Genomic DNA, 16,193 nt, shown 5'->3' with positions numbered 1-16,193 from the left:
GATTGGTATTATATGGTGAATATGAATTTTGTTGTGAAACAACATAATTTATCTCCGTTTTAAAGATATTTGTGAAATTGAATATTAACTTCTATGTGTTTACTCTTAGATAACACTAAAAAACTTCAGTGAGATTGTCTCACGGGTTAATTTGTGTTATGAATCTCATAATAGATCTATGATGTTCGAAGTATTATTTTTTATAACAAAATATCATTTTTTTTAATGATTTTCTGAAAATATTTTATATATAATATATGTGGATTTGAGTAAAAAAAATAATATTTTTATGTCAAAATCTAGTTCATCTGTCTCCCAAATATAAATTCAAAAGATGTTTGCACATCAGCACATGAGAGCTACTATGTTAATTTTTTTTAGACAAAGCTACTATGTTATTAGTAGGTATATAAATGGTTCTTAAATCTTCCGTAAAGTGATACCTAAATTGAACACTACATTCGTTTATTTTATCAAATAAAATTCAAGTAATATAATTTTCTTTTTGAGTGAGTTTTTTTTAAGAATGGTAAACTCTACTCATATGTACAATAAAAAATAATATTTTTGACATAATAAATAGTACTTTTTCATGGATAAACCAAACAGAAGATTCGTTTCGTAAAATTGATTGTGAGACCATCAAGAGTTTTTTTGTTTTTTTTAGGGAATGTTATTTTTCACCTATCATTTTGGTTGGTACATCTTTGTTTTTTAAACTATAAATTTTTAGTAAATTAATTTCTATTTAATTATTTAATTTAATCAATAAAAAATGTATAGATAACATCTTTAATTGAATAAATATATTATATAAATTATTGCTTTATTATTGGATCTGAGCCACGGGAATACAGGCTGTGGGTCTTAACATTTGGACTGCGCCTAAGCTTGATTGGGTTGATCTAGCCCGTTTAAGTTGGGTCAACAATTTTCAGACCGATCAGACCCACATAATAGTATACGTGTTTGAGAATGTTTTTAAAAAATAATTTTGAGCTTTTTTTTTTATCAAAATTTATGGTCGCTCAGAAAATCTTTTATGTATCTCCAAAAATCTCTCTTCCATCGCAACCTACTTTTTGGCTAGCACCATTTTCAAGGGTTGTCATTGATACGACGGTGCCTCGGAGATTTAAGCGGGTGGGAATAGGAACCGTAGACAGAATTGAACATGGAATAGTGTTAATGACTCAAGTTTTGTGGGTAGATGGAGTTTTTTCAGCTCATATCGTGGAGCTACTGACAGCTTGGGAAGGAATGATTATTGCTTCTTAAAATTAATGGTACCAAGTCATCCTCGAGACCGACCTTAGCAATGTGGCAAGTAGGGATGTAAATAAGTCGAGTCAAATGGTATCAGGTTCGGTTTCGACTCGTTTGATATATATTCGTGTTCGTGTTCGGGTTCGGGTTCGAGTTTGGGTTTGGGTTTGGTCCGATCTTTTATCATAAGACTCGAGCTCGGCTTGTTTAGCACATATAAAGACTCGGGATTGGCTCGTTAATAGCTTGTTTATCATATTAAACAAGTCCGGCTCGAGTTCGGCTCGTTTTCATGCTCATTAAGCGAGCTCATTAGGCAATCTCGTTTTTGGACTCGTCAGGCATACAACGGAGCTCGAGTTTGAGTTTTTTTCGATTATAATTTCTCAATAAAATTGACTATAACTTAATTTACAACCTTACCATGATGTTAAGCTTAACCTCCAAACCAACCCAATTTGGAAAAAAAAAATCCACAAATTTAATTCATCAAAGTTTTCGATCTTTATAAATTGACAATATCATTACTAACTCCTCAAGTCATAATATATCTCAAAATCTCTAAATTTATCACAGATCACATTTTAGACACAAATTTCAGTCTCAAACCTTCAACTGCTTCCAAGTTGTACGAGTTCAAGGTGCATTATTCTTTGTTCTATAGTACACAATTATATTAATTATTCCAAAAATTTTATCACACGATCAAATAATTAATAAACTCAAAATGCATGATTCGGTTCTCTTTGTAACTTTCAAATAAATTCTAAAGCTTCCAACAAAAAATGCCAAACTCAAGTTTCAAGCACTTACCCTTAAGAAAGTCAACATTGCTTATCTTAATTCACGAACCAAATTCGGGATTGCAAGTGATATAAATTAAATGAACATATTCGTGAGCCACCAAAACGAGCGAGCTGGCAAACCTCCTAAACGAGCCATGCCCGAGCTCGTGTTCTTAAGTCTATTAACGAACATGTTCGCGAGCTCACGAGCCGAACATCCTTAAGCTCAAACTCGGCTCATGCAAATTGTCGAGCTTAGCTCGATAGGCTTAACAAACAAGCTCGAACGAGCTTTTTACCGAACCGAACTCCGAATAACTCGCGAACAGTTCGATTCATTTAGAACTTGTCAGATATATATCTCATCCACTTCTGCTTGCGGAGAATGACAAGATTATATCTTTGGTGCATAAATTTTTGTTCTTTATTTAAAAGCAATTGTAAAACTTGATGTAGTTGGTGTTTTATACTATGGAATCGACGGTTTAGTTTAATTTTTTTGGTTGGTTTTTTTTTTTTTTTTTGTGTGTGTGTAAATGTGAAACATTGAATGGATATTTATTCTATCATAAAATTATTATAGAATTCATAATTAATAGTTTTAAAATATATATATATATAACAATTTAATATTTCTTCAAAAAAAGAAAACAATTTAATAGGGCATAAATTTCTTATTGTTGAATTAAATTCTAGTCGAGACCATTAACATGCATATTCATACCCGTCAGGGTGAAATTTTACATAAGGCTCGCAGCACATAAAAGGGCCGGAAAATGGCATTTTTGCGGTCAATTTTGACAGCAAAAACAACAGCCATAGCAGCCACCGCTGCAATCCCAGCAGCCACCGCAGTCTATTCCTTCTCTTCTTCATTTTCAAGCTCTTCTTCTCCCAGAAGGGTGTCCAAAACCTTATCTTTTGGATCCCTTAGTTTTTCTTTAAGTCCGAATTACAGGCTCGAAGAATCGTGTCCTGTGAAGAGTTTTGGGAATCCGCCTTTCTCTGCTGTTGAAATGGATCAGAACCCACGCTCCGAGGTAGTGATATCTTTGATTTAGGTGGTTAAGTTGTTGGATTTGGTTTTGTATGCGCACTTTTTAGGATAAAGTTCCAAGCTTTATGTTGGGTGTTTTCTTGATTTTGCCTGCAGAATGGTGCTGCAATGCCGGAGCTGATGGTGAGTTATAATCCTTTGATTTTAATTCTGATTAAATTGTTGCTCCCAGCTTTGTGTTTGATAAATCGTTAATGATTGTTCTTTTCACTACAATAACAGACCTCGTGTTACAGATAAGATTTTGAGGTGAAAATAGCCCTCTTTTTATATCGTCTTAGATATCTTTTGAAGGTAGACTATATTTCTGACAGTTATCCTATTGAAAAGAATATGGATGATTTGATACAGGGGACCTGGATTGTGATTTTTCTGAACTTCAAAATTTTCGTCTCTTCTCCATTGCAAATAAAGTTTAAAGTTTTTTTCATTCCACTGTATCAACGACAGTGTAAATGTATCAGTTTGAGATCCTATCCATATCTTCGAGTAGACATATTTATTAGAGGAGTAGTAATATGTAGTTGTTCAAGCCTATGGATTTCCAATCTGGAAGTAAATTGCTCCGGGATTGAAGTTAGTTATCCAAGTGTAATTAATTCTGTTATACGAACGAGAAGTCCTCTGGAGGGTATGGGTGTGGGTGTGGGTTTGGCTTTGGATTTGGATTTGAAACTCTCATCTCTCCCCTTTATGTCTGTGTATGTATTGGAATTGGGGAAAAAAGATTGGGTATTGTTTGTATTTATTGTTAACGTTGACAATTAAATATTTCTGCAAATAATTTAACTGTGCCTGTTGGAGGTAATATAAGTGTTTGCTACAGATGTGTAACTGTTTTATTGCCATGTCTGCACAGACTGAATTTATGGTGGATATGTCATGTGAGGGATGTGTTAAATCAGTCAAGGCTAAACTTCAGGCTGTTGATGGTAAGGAAAAACTAACTTTTATGTTAATAGTTTAACCTGTGTATCTTCTTCCATTGCTGAGGGCGATTAAACAATAGCCGGTGCTCATTCCTAACCTTGTAGGTGTTAAAAATATTGATGTGGACTTGACTAATCAAGTTGTGCGTGTTCTTGCAACTTCGCCTGTGAAGATCTTGACTGAAGCATTGGAGCAGACTGGGCGGAAAGCTCGATTAATTGGACAAGGAACTCCTGATGGTAACTGTGAACCCATTTCTTTCAAATTTGAATCTCTTCCATTGGTTTTGGAATTACTGCTGATGAATAATTGTGTCTCGGGAGTTTTTTGTCTTCGTGATTCTTATAAGTATGCAGCATTGAAAACTTATTGTACAAAGAGTTGACTTTTTTTTCTATATTTTTTTTTCTGGTGAAGATTTTCTTGTCTCAGCTGCTGTTGCTGAGTTCAAAGGTCCAGTTATTTTTGGAGTAGTTCGTTTAGCTCAGGTGAGTATGGAATTGGCTAAAATTGAAGCTACCTTCAGCGGTTTGGCACGGGGAAAACATGGTTGGTCTATTAATCAATTTGGTGATTTGACAATGGGAGCAGCAAGCACCGGAAAAGTGTTCAATCCGACAAACTGTGATAAAGAGGTTTGTAATTTTGTTTCATACCACCGAGATATTACTTGATAAATGCACGAGGCCTGAGTTTTCTTTATTTTTTGCAATTTTGCATTTTAAATTCTTCCCAAATATGCCCTGCATTCTTGTTAAACGTTTTATTTTTATTTTTATTTTGTTCCTTTTTTTGGAATTGTCTTGTTCACCGTTTCAAAGTAAGCTAAGGGGTGCTTTCTAGTTTCTAGGCTGTGATAGCTCTTCGATTGAATAAATATTTCTTAGGATCAGTAAGATCACCTGAGAAATAAATTGTCTTTGCGTATTTGTTAGGTATATAATGAATATAGCGTGGTTCTCCATTGATGGTGTATCATGCATGTTATTGCTTGTTTAGGCTCTTTTTACTTCATATCATTCTTATCTGTTTTCTTGTTTTTTCAGCCACTTGGTGACCTGGGAACACTAGATGTTGATGATAAAGGCGAGGCATTCTTTTCGGGTGTGAAAGAAAAGCTGAGAGTAGTTGATCTTATTGGACGTTCCATAGCGGTGTATGAATCTGAAGACAGGTCGGATGATGGTCTAGCAGCCGCTGTGGTGGCTCGAAGTGCTGGGGTCGGTGAGAACTACAAAAAGTTGTGCACTTGTGATGGTACAACTATTTGGGAAGCCACTAATGCTGATTTTGTACCAAGCAAGGTCTAATCTTTTGATCTAGCCACTTCATTTTTGCTGCATTTTGTGCTTTTAGAGTTCCATAATGGACGCTTTCCACCGTGTATGTGACTTTTATTTCAAAATCATCTGTGTACATCTGTATACATACATAAAGAAAAAAGTTTGGCTGTACTTAATTTGAGAATCTTTAATGTTAAGAAAATAAAGATACACAAAAGGGGCTCTCTTCAGAAACCAGGTGTGGCAAAGAAACAATGAAAAAGAAATGTAACAAGTTCAGTTTAGACAGAAGTTCAGTTTCTGAGAGGGGGCAAGAACCCATCCCTTTTGGCCATTTCATACAGAGCGATCGCCATAAGTACTTTGGCATCGGATGTCATCCGCCATAGGGTTTTGTAGGGAACTACATGAACCTTTATCAGTTCGCCGTGTTCTCTAAGACCCGTTTGCTTCCCTTGCAGCTGTTTAATTACGTCTTTATCGACTCTTCCTCTATACAGAAATAGACCAAGATCCTCATCACACCCACCCTAGTAAAAAAAGAGTCGGTTTAGCAGCCATACAGAGAGAAACAAGAAATAATATCTTGAATCAAATGTGATACATAGCTAGCTCAAATTTCACAACTTAGAAAACTTGTAAATTAATCTGGAATTTAAATTTTGGCCGGAGTACATTTTCTGCAACGAGGACATAATGCTCCTCGCATCAATTGCAAAATTATCCATAAAAAAAGTAATTAGGCTCGAAACTCTGTTAAACCTATCAAGAAATTCGACTAGGCACAATTCTTTGTTTTCTTGCTCTTTCGAACATCTAGAAAACTCATATAACAATGACCCTAGCAGCCATGAAATCAAGCAGTAGTTTCGAGACAGATTCTACTGAGAAATCTTTCTAGGACACTCGTATTTTTTTGAAGAAGATGATTTGCATATAATTTATACCTAGTGAACCAATTTCAAAAGCTAGCTTACAATATGTTAACAATCAATAACTCAAATACTACGATGAATTTCACTCCGTTGGAAAAATATAAACCGTATAGTAAGAGCAATACCGGAGAAGGAAAAACTCGGCATCCAGTGGATGGATCCAGGAAAGCTGTGAGATCAATGACATCATGTAGATTCAAGTGTAACCCGGTCTCCTCCTCAACCTGTTAAAACATCTGAACAAAGATTTGAAATTTGAAGCCACGTTATCCTACAGTATAAACGAGTTTTTTCACATAAGCCGTCATGGTTTTCAATGAACCACGAGGAAAAATGAACACTCGATGTTGTTGATCATTGACTGAGATGAGTGAAATACAATGATTTGAGGTCCATCAAATTGGAATTCATCAAGAAATTCATAATTGTAACATTGCAAGCAATTTAAATTTTCTCAACTGTCAACGATATTTCATCCCAGCACCTTTATCTAGTAGAACCACATAAGAATCATAATAATTGACCACATAAGAGTGTTTGATGAAATAAACTATTTAAAGCATAGTTCATTTTATACAAAACAATGAAGAGATGAAATGTAGCCTCATAATTTTATGGAAATTCAAACATCTTACAGTCACATCAATCCCAGACAAACTTATAAGTGTGTGTGTGTGTGTGAGAAAGAGAGAGAGAGAGACCTCGCGAATGGCTGTTCCAGCTATATCACCCTTGTCATCATCCAACATTCCAGCAGGTAATTCTAAAATAAGCCTCCCAACAGGGACTCTAACCTTCCATATATATATATGCCAGTGAACCGGAATTTACACTCTTTTCTAAAAAAAATAGGGTTTCATTACCCGTTCCAACTTAACACCAACTAAAATAAGGTTAAACTACCTGTTCTGTTAGCACAGCGTAGGTCTCTTCGTCCGAGTCCAAAAGGATTAGCACTGCCACAGCAGGTCCTCGAGCAAAAACAATTCCAGGAACCTGTACAAATTTGTGGATGAATGACTCTGCAGGGTTCTAAGTGGCAAATAAATAGAGAAGCACACCTGAATAATAAGAAAAGAACCATACACAGAAAATCTATCTGTGCAGCTTCATATGTCAGTTAGAACAGGGATGTATAATTTCTTTGAAACCTAATACCCATAATACCTTTTTGCCTGTTTCCTTATCAATTACATCAGCTTTGAACTTCAAAAAACCCAAACGACTGCCAAACATATCTACACTCTGTTCCAGCAACATAAAAAGAAGTGAGACAACTTGACAATAAAAATAAATGTTTTAGAATGAGCTGCAAAGGTGTGTAACACCTACAACTTTTCTCAGCATTTAATATGAACTTCTGGTACACTAAGTCACTAAGAATATAGAAGTGCTCGTCACCAAGATTGCAATCACAACTTGGGACCACCACCAACAGAGATTATCACTTCCACCCCACAGTGTACTATAATTAAACCAAACTTGGAGTAGCCTTTCAAAGAGTAGAAGGCACACATATCAATACCTACCTTGTCTATATAGCATTCTGCATTCATTACACACAAGGAATTAATCTAAAATCAGTTTTGGATGGACCATTAACATTTATATCCTTACATGTGTAGTACAGAGTAATATAGTTAAACCAATCTGTCAACTCTTTAAACCACATTCGATAAAAAAGGAGTAGGTGAAGTAATATTGCCCAATATGTATGAATGAAAATATTCCTTGGCTCTGCTATCTAGAGAAGTCTATGCGGGCAACTAACTTGAATGAGCACTTTCTTTAATGACATGGCTCCATTAGCCAAAAGTCCTGTTTCCATTTGTATGTTTTTCAGCCATTGTTTAAATAAAGAGGATTCAATAGCATTCCTGCAACAGTGGATGACTTGATCAAACCAGGCGAAAAATCATTATCTCATCTATTCAGGAAAAGCAAGTTATAATTGTATAAAGTGATCAATAAACCAGAGCGGACTATCTCTTCTAAACAAGCATCACGAAAGAGTCCACCCAATCATAACACATAAATAATAATGGCATGATAATAGAATTTCATTCAATTCTGTGTTTGGTGAAATATTAAATTATGAGATAATATGATTGACACTTTGATTGCATTAAACCAACTGAATAACGGAATGCAGCTGCAACAGGTTGTGAGGAACCGCAGAACTGCACTTTTGTGTACACCATTGTATGTTCTATCCATCCATCAGTGAGAAAAATAATTTCACACATCCACTCCATAAATGTGGAAATTTTCTGGTATAATATAGGTCCATGTAATATTAGCATTCTGTTATGTTTAAAGTGAAGTTATGAGTTACCTCTTATTTTAAAAGAGGAATGAGTAGCCAAATTGATCTTCACGATGCAAGTAAAATGGGAAAAACTTCTATCTTCAAAATCAACCACAAAATCTTAATAAAGTTGAACCGGAGTAAACTTTGAATGATTAGCAAGTTACGCAACTCAGAAACCGAAAAGACTCTAATTTTACAACCCCAACTTAAACTAGATGCTCTAGCACAAACAAGTACCTCTTTTAATCCTCATCCAAGATTTACTTAATTTTTATTCTGACACCTTTCATATTTTCATAATTGGACCTCAGGGAAGGCTGAAAAGGCGACTGAGCCAATTTTGGTAGGGGCCAAAAAATAATTTATGTTTTAGCAATGAATCGATTAGACTTGCAAATTACCACTTAAACTCACAAAGACAGTAAATTTCTTTTTATTGAACTTTTTTCCATCCATAACATGTGAAAACAACAAGACTAGTAAAATTTAATTGATTAGTTAGATTTTATTATCCTTTATTCGAGCACATTACGTTACAAGTATTATATGTGAGTGAATTGTCGTTTATATCTGAGTTTATGCTCCACAGATTTAGTTTTGAAAAACTCTTGAAAAATAAAAACCCATCGTTGTGCCCAATTCTATAATTTCAGCTCAAACCCAAAAACCAAAGGTTCTCTTCTACCCTGCATATTTCAAGTGTCGGTTGCGAGTAACCGAATTCTAAAGTTAATCATTCGAGTTTGAAGTAGACATTCAACACGAGCTGGAAATCAACAGCGCCAACATTCACTAGCTTAGTAACAAAAACACTAAAATTAGTGCACCTGAAATCAGAGTCACAGACGCCGGCTGCCGCCTCGACGGTAACGGGTTGGTCGAGCTGGGTCGGGAGGTTGATGGTCAGATGGGATGAAGGCGACTCCGTCTCCGCCATTTTTGCACAGAAAGGTCTAGTTCTGTGGAGATGGCGAGTGCCAAAGGAGGAGGAAGTGGGGAAATCCGCGATGGAATTGAGGAATTTGATGCTCCTGGAAACGTGAAAAGGCTTTGTGGGAAGAAGAAACATTTTAGTATCAAAAGCTTTTGAAGGGTTTACTTTAGGCCAACCAAACCATCTTTCACAATTATCATCGTTTCAATAAATATTTGTATGTCCACTCCACTTAACTAAATAATCTATTTTGATTACATGTTCTATTTTCCTTTTTTTAGTAAAATTGCATGTTCATTTGTGCACACTTACATGTATATTCCAGTCGATGTAATTTTTTAGACAACATGCTCTAAGTTCTCCATACTCATCTATGTTGCATGCTCGTTCAATCTCATTCAATCGAACTCTTTTACAAGTACTTGGGTAAAAAAATAATAATAATTAAAAATGACAATTTTAAAATTTCCTTTTCAGATTCTTTTTACATTAATTTGTTTTAATGCAAAAATATGTATACGAGGGAGAAGAAACCAAGAAAGAAGGATGTTTTAGATATTCTAAAAATTATACAAAAGCATTATTTTATCTCACTCGAGACAAAAAAATTATTCGATTCTCGCTGACTGCGGGTAGATTTTTTAATTTATTTAGGTAGATTTATGTACTTTCTTTGCTCGGGACAAGCATGTTTCGAGTCCATGCTCAAGTTCCGTCAATTGTGCGGGCAAATTTCACTCTTTAGTATGATAATACAATGTAATTTCGAAATTCGATGTAATTTGTACTTAAAAAAAAAAAAAAAAAAGAGTTGATATAATCCCCCACCAACCATAACATGGAGCAAAATATAAGATATCAGAAATGGTAAAGTTGAAAAGCTGTATTACAGTGATTATACTCATTAATAATAGAAATAGAAAAATAAAAAATGTATCCCAAACAAAATCAAAATGAATTCATAAATTAATACTTTAGAATTCAAAACTGTATGTAAAATAAAATTTCTCTATAAAATCTAAGAGTCCACGGCATATAAATATTTGACCAATTTGAGATCAATCGAAGAGCAATCATAATTTACTTCCCTCGACTGGAATCTTGAGGATGACAACTTGAATATGGCATACGAGGACCACTGGAACGATCGGTAGAATGGCTAATCCTCATAAAAGTGTTCTATTTTATCACAAAAAAGACGGTTACATTCCGGTCCGTGCTAAGTTGATCATACCTGTAATTTCCAAGAATGTCTACCATGATGTCTATTTTCTACTGTATTTGTATCAAGCTCCAAATCAATCTGCCATTTGTGAAGGTGTATGCTCAAAGATCGAGAAATAAGTAAAGGATGGACTCGCCCGGGTTGTCTTTCAGTAGGTCCCACATGCAAAATTGAGTCACATTTTTTTCCATCACCAAGCTCCATTAATCCATGCTTTTTTAGTCCTGGAAAAATGGAGGTATTATCATGTGCTCAGTGATGGCAAGTTGTCAACTACAAAGTGAATCGCACGAGCTGCAAGAAACATAACCCCACCACGTTTTCAACTAATCCTGTAAAAGGTAAAAATGTTATCACATCCATGACCATGAACCTTCATGCAGATGGATATCTTGGAACGGGTGTTTCCATCCTGAATAATCCCAACAGAAATGTAAGCATCTCCCATGATGGTACACAGACACCTAGCGTTTTGGGAGTGTATTGGGTTGTGAAATTTCTGTGCAGAATTCAAATTCAACCTTAAAGTTCCCTAGCGTGATCCCAAACGACCAACAGATGAAAGGCATCCCTGCATATTCCCACAACTGAAAGCTCCAGCGAAATTCCTGTTCTTCATGAAGTTAATAGGAAAGATTTCAATTGCTCTTAAAACGAGCCTTAATATCTGTGCTCCACGTCACGCAGTGCATCTCTTCTTTCATTCCTAAAGAATTTTCAAACCGCTACATCCAATCCTACAATTTTTTAAGCATCTAGCCGCATGTAACTAATCCACTTCATCAAGAAAAGCGCTAACATGATTTTCTCTCCTTTTTTTTTAAATATGCACAAATATGCTTTTCTAATGAATAAAAAAGGTAATCTTGAAAAAGGGCCAATTATAATCCACCATGGATTTGTCTCCCTACATCTCAATCTAAAGTCATTTACGGCGACGTGAACATTGCACCTCAATGCCTAGAGCCGCGAGATTGAATCTCCAACCAAACCAGGTTCTTTTTTGCCAAGGCCTTGAGAACACAGGTAAGACAGAGACTGCAGCCACGAGATCAATGCTGGCTTCCTTATTACATCATCAGATTCTGCAATTTGTTGATACAACTGATTCAGGAGCATGTTCTGTCCATTCACAGGTAGCTGGACAATCAGCTGGGCCAACGACTTCATTAAACTAGGGAGAACCTGAAATAAGCAATCTCTGGGTTTTACTACCTTTGAAGGTCAAAATAAACAGGCTAGCGTAGTAAAGGTTTCAGAAAAACAAAGGGAACAACCAATCATGCTCAAGGTTGAAGTCAAGGTTCCCAGGATCAAGATCCTAGGTATACTTGCTTTTCAGTCTTTGAAGATTGGATGGAAAAATCCTACTGAAATCATGAATTAAGAACTAACAAGGAAAATTCAATTGTGTACTATTAAGTTACAAACTTACACAGCATCAAAAAAGTGAAACTGAAAGTCTGTCCTTCCAAATCCTAAATCACGTCCATTCAATTTCCAATCAATAAATAAATATTTTTTCATGGAAAAAAAAGAAGAAAAACTAACTCAAGATGCGTGGAATTAATTCATAATTTGTCTCTTGATCAGCCAAATTTACAAGGCGTGGCATCAAGAGATGAAAATGTTAATTTCTAGTCAATTATAAATTTACAGTTGTCGACCACGCATATTGAACCAAGGATGATTTGTCTAATTCAAATAACTTTTCAGAACCAGAGATGATTTGAAATTGAATACTCGATTTTACAAGAAGTAGCTCTCATTCTGATTTACATTTTAATTGCTTTTCAATTAGAAACCAAATGGGATGTTAACTACACCTTCTCCAGAACCAAAAATCCACAAAGCAAAATAGGGGAGAAACCGAGCGTGTGAATAGAACTTACAATATTTTACAAAACACCGGCACAACCCAATAAAACTTAACATAAAAGTTTAGTTATACCTGTATATCAACAAGGGAGAGTAGTCCTAAAAGCAGATCTAGCACCTTTTTTGAAGGTTCCAGTTCTCCTTCCCAGTTCTTCCAGAGATCAATGTCTTCGCCATTGACTGCATCGCAGAGGGTATTAACTTTTTCTATAAGACCATGGATACAGTAAAATATAGATGGGCAACCAGCAGGAAGATATCTGACAAGAGCAACAACTCCAGAAGCCATTCCCTCAAATGGTGTGATTCCAGGAAATGCCTATATTGCCAATTTGATATTTTGATTGGCCAAAAATAGAAACCTCTAATTATGATTAAAATCAATTTCAACAAGCACGTGGATTACAAGAGTTTCAATACCTCTAGAGATCTCTGCATGTAATAATAAACGAGTTGCTCCTTCAGTGAATCTCTTTCATTTTGAATGTGATCTTTACCTGAAGATATGAAAGCTACGAACATCGAATGAGCATATCTGGCAACTTTTCCATTGGGATGTCCCAAAAAGCTAATGATAAAAATATGTAAGGAACCGGTGGCCATAAAATCAGATATTGACAAGTCTACATACAATTATAAACCTAGAGGTCCAACAAAGGATACAGGAACATAGTAGGAGTTACAACTTTCCTGAATACAGGTGCTGGTAATTGTTCAATACATGTAGGAATAACACGCATATAAAATACGATACGAGCAGTCTGAACCTCATCTCTGGACCATACAGACCGCAACTTCGCCATTATTGAAGAATCTGCAAGGCACCTAGTATTAAATATAGGTGACAGGACTGCTGACAGCAGATGATAAGAATATGGGTAAAACTAAGGTTACTTGCAGAGATCAAGTTAATACCATGATTGTGTGTCAAATCATCATATGAAGGAATAGACTCCACAAACGAGACACAAGCAGATTCATTCTCCTGAACACTTACAATCACGGCTCTAATTGTATCCATATACTCTGGCAAACGCATCCGGCGAAAATACTCCATACAAGACAGTGCAATCAATATTCTCACTGAACTCTGTAACCGAATTTCTTGGTTTACTCTTGAGTCTAGCCTATATTTCGTTACACCAAGGGCGAAAACTACTACCATGAGGAAAGTAGATTCGGCAATTTTCTCTAGTTCACTTATCAGTTTATCCTGGCAGCCCAGAAGTACCAGTGTCGCTTGTCTGTGCCACAAGTAGACTTTCTGACAATAATCCCAAATGAGATTCTCTACAAAACTCCGCCTATCCTCATTGGCTGAGGCATACTGGTTGCACAAAACACCAGTTATTGCTCCTGCTTCCTTGTAAATGGCACTACTAATATGCTCTCCGATCTCATCAAGTACCAAATTCCAATTTTCCTTGGGGAGTGGGTGTTTGAGAACTTTATCATAGTATCGTTGCAAAGGAAATACTTCAATCAACAGTGCAAATGAAAGGGACACAAGCAGAGAATCCCGGTAGGCGACAGAACCACTTCGAGCCAAAGCAAGTGCTATACACTGTAAAAGAAGATTAAGCTCTGGATTGTTTTCAGAATGGCCGAGACATTCGATTCTAGAAACCAAATCTCTAGCCATGATTTCAATTCGTCCCTCAGCAGTATTGGCAAGATGCAAAAAACCACTACGACCAGATCTATTGATAGCCCTCAATGTTCCTGCGGAAACCATGACTGCAGCAAATGAAGAATGAGTAGGACTAACAGTTTCTAAAACCCCTTTTACAAGATCAATTTTATCCAAGGATTGTGACCTTAGGGAATTAGAAACAACCCACTCAATCAAATGTAGTAGCATGAGGCCCTGAGAAATAGTACCAGAGGGGCCATCTTCTTGACTCCAAATTCGAAACAAAATATCTAAAATACTTCCAAAATATAAGCTCATGGAAGAGGAGAGGGCATAACCAATCCCCGCAAGAACATTGGAGGCAAGCTCATCAGACAATAATATATCTCTGCATTCTGCTTCCAGTAACTTGCAAAGAAACTCCAAACAGACCCTTTTGGATTTATCAGTTAAAGAAGTTTGGAAAGAAATGGCACCTAGGAGGAGAATCGCTTCAGATAAGAAAAGGGGGCTTCTGTCGGGATGAGATTGAATAGATAAAAGGTGCAACAAAATGTCAGTAGCAGATTCAACAAACTGAGAAGATTGTCTTGATTTCCTCAACCAAATATAAAGGAGCCTAAAGAATAGGGGATAAGATTCTTGGGGAAAAGAAAGGTTTTGCAAAGATAAAATAGAAAGGAGAAGTTTTGCTTGTGGATCTGCAACGTGAAGAGAAGCTTGAGAACTGACGAGTGATTTTAAAGCTTGGAGGTGATGAGCATGAAAGGATTGACATTGAAGTGAATCTCTGAGATCAGCCCAAGCTTGAATTATGGCCTGGGCGGAGGAAGAAGAGGAATGTACCAAACCACTCTTGCCGTTACCGGTTATGATGGTACTCCGCAGCCATTCTTCAAGGAAAAAATATTGAAACTGCTTCGCCATTTGAAGATCTAACCACAATAACTACAACACGCAAAAAGAATTTAAAAATTTTCATTAAATAAACTTAGAATATAGGTCTTTGCCAGTGAGTTCTGTCCATTATTCTCATTGTCATTTGTTTGTTTTCTAACTAAGAGTAAATATTGAAGCACAAGCAATTACCAGAAATTTGAACTGTAAAACATTATTTTGTGAAATCATATGATAGCCATATAGAATCAACTGGGATGTTATTAATTGTCATTATTTTCAAAGGAGGAAGGGGGTAAAACTGAGAACTCAATGAAATATGTTAGTCACGAGAAATTAAAAACTTGAAGGATCAAACCTTGCATCAGCAAAATCGAATAAAGAATAATATGTACATGCCACAGTCCACACAACAATTTTCATCATATCACGAGACTGGAGGAAATTTCGCAGTACATTTCAGCAAATCCAAGTTCAGATAACGCCAACACATGCTTTCCAGTTGTAGCAACCAAAAAAATTCACACAAGCATTAAGCGTTCGAAATTCACAAACTTGAAGAACTAATATTTGTATATTGTAACGCCTCAGGAGTAAAAATGTTGTCAAAAACCAATATACACAAAATTCAAAAACGTTTCGACGGGAACAAAACTCCGGGATATAGCAAAACCGGTTTTAATAGTGAGAGCCCAATAAATTATCGGTTGGCGCATATAGAGTCGAAGCAGAGGAAGTGAACATTTATATTCAGTTAAAGCAAAGAGGGTTTTGAGTGGAAAGCATTTAAATACCCAATTTCATACAACCGAGTGATAATCCCTCGTTCAGCCATTTTATCAAACAGTCGACGGTACATGTATAATAGTCAATCACACACTCATCCCCTTTAGGAACTTGCCTTGATTCACGACCTCCGGCAGGTGTTTCTGGAGGAGACGAGCGAAATCACCGCAGCAACTGGCCAACTGGGTGGGCTACGACGGACGAAATTGTGGGAGAAGAAAGACTACAAGGCAAGACTCGCGCGAAGCATAACTGCCAATTTATATGACAAGC

General features: G+C 36.1%; 3 protein-coding genes across 8 annotated transcripts; 1 reads left to right on the top strand and 2 right to left on the bottom strand.

Annotated features, from left to right (window-relative positions):
• Positions 1-2,762: 2,762 nt before the first annotated feature.
• On the top strand, positions 2,763-5,497 carry LOC140874364 (copper chaperone for superoxide dismutase, chloroplastic). Of its 2 annotated transcripts, none has more exons than XM_073277654.1 (6): positions 2,763-3,091; positions 3,205-3,231; positions 3,968-4,040; positions 4,143-4,277; positions 4,456-4,673; positions 5,085-5,497. In XM_073277654.1, the coding sequence occupies exons 1-6, from the start codon at positions 2,828-2,830 to the stop codon at positions 5,346-5,348; spliced, it is 981 nt and encodes a 326-aa protein (XP_073133755.1). In that variant the 5' UTR covers positions 2,763-2,827; the 3' UTR covers positions 5,349-5,497. The 2 variants fall into 2 exon arrangements, with proteins under 2 accessions (XP_073133755.1, XP_073133753.1); XM_073277652.1 differs by having other exon boundaries at positions 2,763-3,094.
• LOC140874373 (nudix hydrolase 14, chloroplastic) lies at positions 5,475-9,705 on the bottom strand. Its single transcript, XM_073277660.1, has 7 exons — positions 9,395-9,705; positions 8,028-8,133; positions 7,424-7,501; positions 7,160-7,252; positions 6,958-7,050; positions 6,382-6,480; positions 5,475-5,851 (listed from the first exon to the last, which is right to left on the bottom strand). The coding sequence occupies exons 1-7, from the start codon at positions 9,634-9,636 to the stop codon at positions 5,615-5,617; spliced, it is 948 nt and encodes a 315-aa protein (XP_073133761.1). The 5' UTR covers positions 9,637-9,705; the 3' UTR covers positions 5,475-5,614.
• A 998-nt stretch (positions 9,706-10,703) lies between these two features.
• LOC140875506 (uncharacterized) lies at positions 10,704-16,165 on the bottom strand. 5 transcript variants are annotated; one of them, XR_012148493.1, is made up of 8 exons: positions 16,036-16,165; positions 13,520-15,185; positions 13,268-13,418; positions 13,025-13,172; positions 12,678-12,923; positions 11,248-11,911; positions 11,042-11,138; positions 10,704-10,950 (listed from the first exon to the last, which is right to left on the bottom strand). XR_012148493.1 is itself a non-coding variant. In XM_073279211.1 (6 exons), the coding sequence occupies exons 2-6, from the start codon at positions 15,162-15,164 to the stop codon at positions 11,687-11,689; spliced, it is 2,415 nt and encodes an 804-aa protein (XP_073135312.1). In that variant the 5' UTR covers positions 15,165-15,185; positions 16,036-16,165; the 3' UTR covers positions 10,704-11,686. The 5 variants fall into 5 exon arrangements, 2 of the variants coding, with proteins under 2 accessions (XP_073135312.1, XP_073135319.1); XR_012148491.1 differs by having other exon boundaries at positions 11,042-11,911; XR_012148492.1 differs by having other exon boundaries at positions 10,704-11,138.
• Between the last annotated feature and the right edge of the window lie 28 nt (positions 16,166-16,193).

Source organism: Henckelia pumila, chromosome 1, assembly GCF_033568475.1.
Source record: "Henckelia pumila isolate YLH828 chromosome 1, ASM3356847v2, whole genome shotgun sequence".
Lineage (NCBI taxonomy): Eukaryota > Viridiplantae > Streptophyta > Magnoliopsida > Lamiales > Gesneriaceae > Henckelia > Henckelia pumila.
The sequence above is the reverse complement of the archived record's forward strand: the minus strand, read 5'-3'. Positions and strand labels throughout refer to the sequence as shown.